This window comes from Fibroporia radiculosa (assembly GCF_000313525.1).
Source record: "Fibroporia radiculosa TFFH 294 genomic supercontigs, scaffold744, whole genome shotgun sequence".
NCBI lineage: Eukaryota > Fungi > Basidiomycota > Agaricomycetes > Polyporales > Fibroporiaceae > Fibroporia > Fibroporia radiculosa.
This window is the reverse complement of record NW_012133239.1, coordinates 1-8,172: the sequence shown is the minus strand read 5'-3', so window position 1 is coordinate 8,172 and position 8,172 is coordinate 1. Positions and strand designations below refer to the sequence as shown.

At 49.3% G+C, this 8,172-nt stretch overlaps 2 protein-coding genes across 2 annotated transcripts; both read right to left on the bottom strand.

Moving 5' to 3' along the window:
- Positions 1-633: 633 nt before the first annotated feature.
- On the bottom strand, positions 634-975 carry FIBRA_01585 (uncharacterized protein; the record flags this gene model as incomplete). Its single annotated transcript, XM_012323460.1, has 3 exons — positions 634-657; positions 713-777; positions 840-975. The coding sequence occupies 3 exons, from the start codon at positions 973-975 to the stop codon at positions 634-636; spliced, it is 225 nt and encodes a 74-aa protein (XP_012178850.1).
- Positions 976-1,401: 426 nt separating this feature from the next.
- FIBRA_01584 (uncharacterized protein) lies at positions 1,402-7,352 on the bottom strand (the record flags this gene model as incomplete). Its single annotated transcript, XM_012323459.1, has 27 exons — positions 1,402-1,539; positions 1,588-1,730; positions 1,799-2,101; positions 2,297-2,312; positions 2,363-2,409; positions 2,463-2,624; positions 3,338-3,493; positions 3,547-3,670; positions 3,719-3,736; positions 3,792-3,878; positions 3,932-4,005; positions 4,062-4,122; positions 4,177-4,384; positions 4,444-4,463; positions 4,514-4,732; positions 4,785-4,828; positions 4,890-5,042; positions 5,120-5,254; positions 5,324-5,438; positions 5,517-5,585; positions 5,628-5,655; positions 5,719-6,281; positions 6,340-6,397; positions 6,508-7,083; positions 7,145-7,170; positions 7,231-7,249; positions 7,339-7,352. 27 exons carry the CDS (start codon positions 7,350-7,352, stop codon positions 1,402-1,404), a joined length of 3,576 nt encoding a protein of 1,191 aa, XP_012178849.1.
- Positions 7,353-8,172: the final 820 nt, after the last annotated feature.

The window sequence follows — 8,172 nt, the reverse complement described above, 5'->3', positions numbered from 1 at the left end:
TTGAAAATGCGAGCCAGCGACGACAGAATGTGAATGTGTTTTAACAAAATGAACAAGCAAGGCTAAAGATATTTCTTAGTGTGTCTCTTAAGCTTGAGACCTGGTCAACGCTTACTAGCCAGTACCTGTACCCGATTATTGCTTAGTTCAAGGGAACCGAGGAGCTCGCCTCAAATGGACAGAAAGCACCGCCCTTATATCGGCAGCGGCGAAGCTGTTTGATAGGCGCGCGGTCGTCACCAACACGATCATTTATAAAGGCCGCTGTTACTTAATTACTGAAGTACACCGATGTAGTTCACATATCGAACGGTAACCTGGTAACAGGGAAGAGATATTGATGGAAAAGATCCCGTTGGAACTTCGAATCGCAAACGCATGTATATTCAATAGGTTCGACCCAAACCCCTCTCACACGTGAACTCTGGAGGACTTTGGTGTGAGACTATGTATATCAATGTCACTCAATGACCCACAACCATCGATGTGCTGTAAACTGCGTTATATTACGCTGGGTCTTCCTCCCGAATACAGTACACACGATCCACTCATATAATGCACGCTCTATTGATCCAGGATGACGCCCGCGGGATTCAGCAAATCCCAATTGTCCCACGTTCACCAAGATACACTTCAATCCGTCTTGATCTTGGTTTGCTACATGTACGACACTGTTAGCCGGGAATTAACCCCTACGATTTCAGACGTGTACCGATGGAATTCCGGTGCCCGCTTGATTTGTACTCTCCTTTGTTGTTTGAGTGTTCTGAAAGTACTCTGGAATTTATGACATAATATGAGCCATCGCAAAATTACTATTCTCGCGTCGAAAAACGTACGTTCCCGTTGCTGCATATCCGAAACAGCGTCAGGCTTATGTCCGTCTACGGAAGAGACGCCCATTGGTTTGTCTTCGCCTGTAGCCTCAAGAGGAGGGGATTGCGTTCCGAATGATTTTCCGGATTTAGAAGACATGTCTGCGACGGCAACCGATGTAATTGATTATTCAAAGATATTCCAGAGAAATTCAGGAGGTGATAGATTTGGTCCAAGAGTTCGAGACGACTCGCTGTCACTTATATACTCGTCTGCATGACCATGACGTATGCCCCCACAAGATTGGAGTTGGACGCGATCAGGTGATCGTGCCACGAATAATCGAGAAAATTAGAAAAACTCGACCTGATGCCGAATAGGCATACTCACCAAGCTATTTGACGGGGGAAAAATAAGCTGTTTCTTATACTTTCAGCCAAAGCGCCGACTCTAAAAATCACTTGGAACATACTCGATACACGTACAATACATCGTCAGGAACTGCCACTCATGTCTCGTTCTGCTACGCCAGCACGGACCGATCCGCTCGTTCACACACACATTTACAGCAGCGACAGTATGAATTCACTGCTGTGTCTTGAGGTGACCTTCCCACCACTCTTCGAATGGAGTCCACCCAAGGCCACCGTAGCCTTCAATGAGGTCCTCCGTCTCGCGAGTATATAATTGACAGTCGCGAGGTCGTGTCGTAGCCGCATCTCCCTAAATCGGAGATTTATAATGAGGGAAGATGGGTATAGCGGTACATACCTTCGGCGGCTCTGCATCCGGGATGATGTGTGCGTGCGGCAGGTTAAGGATGCGAGAAAAAACAAGGCACATTTCGTATTTCGTAAACGGTTCTCCTGCGGAGTAGTGCAAGATAGGAGGGACTTCTCGCGACGATGGAAGAGCTAATGCGCATACATATTAGCTGATTGCAATGTTCATATCAGACATGAATGCAGCCTCCAACACTCACAAATCAATCGCGCAAGAAAGTCGGCAATGTCGACGACATTTGTAGGATAACGGGTAGCATAGTGGTCCATCTTGTATTGCTTCCCCGACTGGTCCGTGACAACATCCAACAAGACGTTGACCGCCGAATCGGTATTGTGAGGTGCGGGTCCATACAGAACGGGAACACGGAGGACAATGCTCTTGCTACCAACCACACCAAGGACGGCAAGCTCACCATCGCGCTTGGTCGTACCGTACAGGTTCACTGGATTTGTGACTGCAGAAGGTGTGTAAGGAGGTGAAGTTCCATCAAAGACATAATCTGCAGCCGGATATCAGTGATACTACTAAGATGTGCAACATATTCATTCCATGCCTGTGGATATGTATACGAGTGTGAACCTCAAGGCTTTTGAAAGTTTGGCGAGGTATTCAGGTATAACTGCATTCAGCTAATAAAGACGGCCGAAGCATAAACAGGAATTGCGCGTGTACGATCAGTGGACCCTTGCCTGACGAGTTGCTTCCGGATCCTGTAGATAACATAAGCGCCTATTCCGTTATACATACGATTAACACATACCCTTTCCGCAACATCTGGTCGTCTCTCGGCAGCGCAATGTATGACCCCTTTACAATCCGTATTTAGTGCTAGGGGCTCTGGGAATTGAGAATATACTCACAATCGGGCTTGAATCGGGTGAAGGTCTGTTCCACCTTAGGCAGGTCGAGCAAATCGACCTTCTTAAGCTCATCAGTTGGTCTTGAATGTGCAAGACCAAGAACATCATGCCCGGATGACTTGTAAGCATCATAGATTGCAGATCCGAGCACTCCAGATGCGCCTTGAAAAGTGAATCATGATGAGCACCTCACTGACTAGAGACCGACCTGAGACTCAGACTTGCCGGTTACAACGACACGCATAGCGAGACTAGAATATTAAATACAGAGGAATTTCGTATGTTGACGACAACATTTACTGGAGGGGTGGACTGAGCTCACTGAAAATCGCAGGCAGCCCGAGTATCGAAAACTCAAGAGTCAAGCTTCAAGGGTGGCGGAACTTCGGATGAGCTCACTGAGAAGTCAGTTGTCCTTATCACGTGCGCCAGTTTTTGTAGCTAAGTTGAACTGATGCTGTATGATAGTGCGCAGTGCTGCTAACATCGGCATTTTGAGAGGAACAACGGGTGAGCTCGCATCGTATGCTGCAACTTCGACGCTCTGTGCCACGCTCGCATCTGTTGCCGCCTGCCGCCTGCCATAAAAGAACTGGTACTCATGGGACGATGTCCCGTGCAAGCTCCAGTGCTACTTCAGCCCAATACGTGTTACTTGCGTCTGCTTTTGTGCCATGAAGTGCCACTCATCATTCAACCCCGAAGGATTATTAACCAAAATTATAACACCTGCGGAATCTCGAGCTATCGAATAGGATCAGTCAATATGAAATGCAGCCATAGTGGCTTATAATCAATGATCATCATTGTTGTCCGTCACAAATCATGAGTCCTTTCAACAATGTCTGCAGGTGGCATGCGCGTCCTCCGCTGACGCCAAGACTTGCTGGATGTGCTCGCGCGCTCTACGGGATCGTCGTCCTCATCACCATCAGATTCGTGCGGCGAATGGTCGAAGGAATACGGAAGAGGCACTTCTCTGGTGACACGGTATTGATCCATGTTACCTATGTGCTCATTCTCCATTCGGACTGACAGAGTGTTCAGAGACAGTTCGCATTTATAAGGAACGACGATCACTCACAGAAATTCCATTGCCACCGACGAAGCATTTCCAGCATCCCGGCGATCCAGGTCCGTATCTCATAGTTGATCCCTTGCTGGGGGACGTACATAAGAAACTCGAAACGTATGATGATATCTGAGATCTGCAAGTACAATGAGTAGTGGAATATTGAACGAAAAGACCGACATACAATCGCAAAATAGTACAACTATGGGAAATTTATTCGTCAATTGATAATAGAGCGGCTAATTTGGAAAACTCACCCATATATATGATGGGTACATCAAGTCCGATCGCAGAAATCGGTGTTTCGCGTGGGGACGCATCAAGGACCAATCCATGGTGATATCCTAGAAGCAAAGGTTACACTCACAGCAACTATTATGTTTACGTAAGTACGTACCCAAGCGGCAGCATACGAGGCGTATATGACGCCCAGGACCAACCAGGCGACGAATCTAGGACCATGTTGACCTCCTACCAATGCCAACTAGCTGTAGATGCGGCGTAACGAAGGGAGAGAGAAAACAAACCTGTTGCTCTCCACAGGTAATAGCTGAAGTAATAGATGACACCAGTACCATACTTCCCTGCCTGAACACATGTGTGAGCTCGCTCAAATACAGCGCTGCAGCAAGATGACTCAACGTTGATCAAATGGGTATTGAGACGCGAGTCCACCCATCGCCGGATACTTTGCACAAAACGGGCAAATAGTGGTATGGCCGCAAACGCAAACGCAGGTGCCCAATATTGGCCTGTCGTGCATATCCGCCAATTCCCGAGGTGGCGGTCATAAGCACAGCCAACAAAAAATAAATCTCCCAAAGTGAAAACAACGCTGCAAAACTGGTCACTGTCAAGGATCCAACAATCAGCTTCTGAAGCAGTGCTCCAATGCTGGAAGGGACAAACCCCATGAAGAAATCCTGAAACTACAAGATGACGTTTAGAACTGAGAAAGTCAGATTGAAAGTGAACTCACTTCTACACGTCTAACACCAGAGGTCAGCTGCCTGGCAATATTCCTGATTAGCCAATAGCGTGATGACCTCCATAATATCGGCAGGGGATTTAGCCAAACGGCCATAGCCCAAGCCAGCCAGATCAAAGCCCAATTGGAAGGATCGACGGAACTTGCGCCTACGCGCGCAAACGATAACCAGAAAGCATAACAGAGCGTCGAAATCATGAGGGACGGAAGCTAGGGAGAACATTGTATAAGTCTAGTCCGAAGCAAGGTTCTCTGGGCTTACCTCGAAGTATGCTCTGTGATCTAGACGCGTCCGTAGGTCAAACTCTGCCCGCGAGGGCAAATCGTCACACGGGCGAGCGCATACATTTCGAACAAATGAACTCACCAAAAATGAAAACGTAGTTAATCCGTGCCTTATGCCACACAAGCAGGTTGATGCCAACCAAAAGGAGGAAGAGGGCTGGGACTGAGAATATCCCGTACACGAATAACAGACCGTCCCACGATGGTATCGCTGTTCGCGTCTCGGGCTGGAAACCTGTTGTAGATGCATGAGTACTGTAGAGCCTCTATATTTTCTGGGAGGTAGTGTGGCTACGTAGATGAATGGCTTACTTCTATACACTCCGTCAACGAGGGCGGGAACAGCGAGACCAAGGAGCATTCCCGTTCTAAACGTGCTGAAATGGTGCGTTTTTTGCTGCGTTCCTCCACGAAGACGGGCCTGCGCCTTCTTCTTGTCTCCACGCGCTAAGTATAAAATATCAAGCATTGAGCTTAGGCGGAAGACTATGCCCATTGTGAAGGACATATACACACCGAACCGGGCAGCGAACAAGTCTTCTGTTTCGCGAAGCATGGAATTCAAGCTTGCTCCAGACGCAAATGCACTCGGCTCTATTTTCTCTATAGTATAAGCTTGTTGGGCTGGTATCTGCATAGCATGACTAGGGGTTAATCTCACCAAACAAAATCGTGCCGCCGTTTCAGAGAAGGCAGTAATGATACTCACGTGTGTGACTTTCTCGAGCTTCTTCAGAGCTTTCCGGAAGCCGATAAGATTGAGCGTCTGGTATCCCGTCTAGACTGAGATACATGAGTTACACCGGATGAAAGTACGTACTCGATAATTGTTCAACACTTCCACACCGCTGGAAGGAAGAACATCGAATATAAGTTGGCGCGAGCACTACGCCCTTGCACTTAATACATACCGATAGAACTCTTGTATGGCTTTCCTCAGCTTCTTCTTTGCATGTATATACTCATCCGGGTCACGCGCGACCTCAGCAATCTGAGGTAACCTGGCACGAGGACGCGGGGAACTAGCCTCATTCAATGTTGAAGTTCGACTCTCTAATAGAGAACGTCTGGGAGCCCTGTCCTTGGAGCCAATATGCGCACGCTGCAGCTCATGAACATCGACAATTGTGTCCGCAGGACTGCCGGGATCCGTTCCAAGAGCCACCTCGTTGGAATGGCCAACAGGATTGTCATCTTCCACTGTTGCCACCGAATGAATTTCGCCCAGTCCATTTTCATGGCTTGGTATGCTATCGCTTTCACCAATGGCCCTCTCCTCCGTGCCGCCATCTTCATCCTGGTCCGTTTGCTTATCTGATGATGGTTTTCTGAGTTTACCATGCCGTCCCGCAGACGATCCAGGCTTGAGACGAATGTTTACCATCTGTCGATGGAGTCGACGCAAGACAAATGGAATGGGTGGAAGTGTGAAAGGCAGCCATGAAGGGGTTGCGGATACGTGCGGATGTGCCTCCTGATAACGAGGAGAAACGTCGACACTCGAATCTGTATGTCCAGCTAGACGTGCTTACATGGAAGGCTTGCCTGTGATCTTTGAGTGCATGCAGCTGGGCCTTCAACGCATCATACCTATACGTAACTTGATAAGCTCCATGAGAAAAACAGCGACATTATATCCGCGCCCGCGAATGTGATATCCAACCTCGAGTCCCAGGCCTCAGAGAAGGGATTCGACTTACTTTTGTCTGACTTCCAGCTCACGCGCACAAAAGAAACTTTCCACCATATCAAGCTGACCATCCAGCATCTCGAAGAATGCACGTTGAACCGGCGTCAGGAGCGGCAGGAGTTCTCGGAGAGGCGGATTTTCTCCCAAGGACCATAGTGCGCGAATATTTGCTCTTCTCTGCTCGCTCGGTGACGCTTGCGTATGCTGCGAGGAGAGGCCAGTCGCAGGAGGAGCAGAGGGCGGAGGGTGCTGAGGCAGCTCATGTGAAGGCGACGGCAGCTGAGAACGAACGAATACGGACAGAGCAGTACTACGTCGCCGGAGACGGGGAAGAAGGCTTTTGTCGATGCTTGCACCTGAGTTTGAATGTGCAACAGACGACATCGGTCCCTCTTCATCTTCTGACGTATTAGCATCGGCGAAAGTATGCAAGTCTGGCATTTTCCCGGCAACATCTGCAGAATTTGACGACGGGCGCGCACAAGTATCTGCGTTCACATTAGGGCGAACGGACCCAGTTTCAGCTTTGAGTTCGTCTTGGGCACGGCGAATGGCGGTTATCTTCTTCTTGAGACCCCGGTAGTCTCTGTGCCGTTCATCAAGCGAGTACAATCAGACGAAGTTGAGTGACACTGGTAAGGACTCACATGTAAGCCTTCTTCCACTCGGGAGTCTGCCGAATATAGATGTGAGTGATTGCCGCGTCGAACGAGGACCTGTAAGGACGGCGCACCTGTGTTTCTTCGAGGTATCTGCACGCGTGCAGAGATGCCGGTGAAGGAGAGCATCAGAGAGAAGTCAAAATCAGTCTCCGAGGCGTTCAAATTCACGTGTGACGAACCGTGCAAACTTCATAGCGTGTAGTCGTTAGTCGTCAGGATTGCACGGAGGCCACCAGTGTCCCGCTGCGGGAGAGGAGAGGTCGAACTGCGGGACCCAGAGAAGGAAAGAGTGGGCTGTTTTACATACGGGAGTGGGGACGACGAGAAACGTATGACATGACCCAATCCACAAGCGCCCGTGTCCGATTCCCCGGACCGGCGGTCTCTCGAGTCGACAACTCCGATCGTTTTCAGTTTCTTTGGGTCTTTCCCGGTCTCCCGGAGCGACTGCTCAATTCAGCGCTGCAGCCCATGAGCTCGATCTCCTACCGCGTCCATGAAAATACACTCCATGGTCTTCTCCTGTGCTCCAGATTTGCCTCTAGCTTTCAGCCAGTCTTGAGTGGCCTGTTCGGAATAGCTAGAATTCCATCCTTCCAAGTGACGCACGTCGGAGGGTCGGGGAGGCGATTTACACACAAGCGACTCACGGGTTACACGGCGAGGGCGTCCGCGTCACCACCATCATAACCGCCCACTCAATGGAAAGTTTGGGCTTGGCCTCGGTTTGATAAGCTTGAAGCTCCGAACCCATACGACACTCTTGACGGGACTCGTGGCAACTACCAAGCCCCTGCTACATTGACATCTCGGAGTCCTTGTGCATTCAAACCTACTGGCATAAGCCTCATTGCATGTCTGCGAAATCCACTCACGCTGGACACTACAGTGTGGCATGGCGATTCAAACGACGTTTACATACAGTGGCCCATGTCTGGGAATTCCATCCGTGCAGCAGTACATTAGCATAGTTCAAAGTTGAACTGGTACCTAAGTGTTTCGCATAGCTAGTG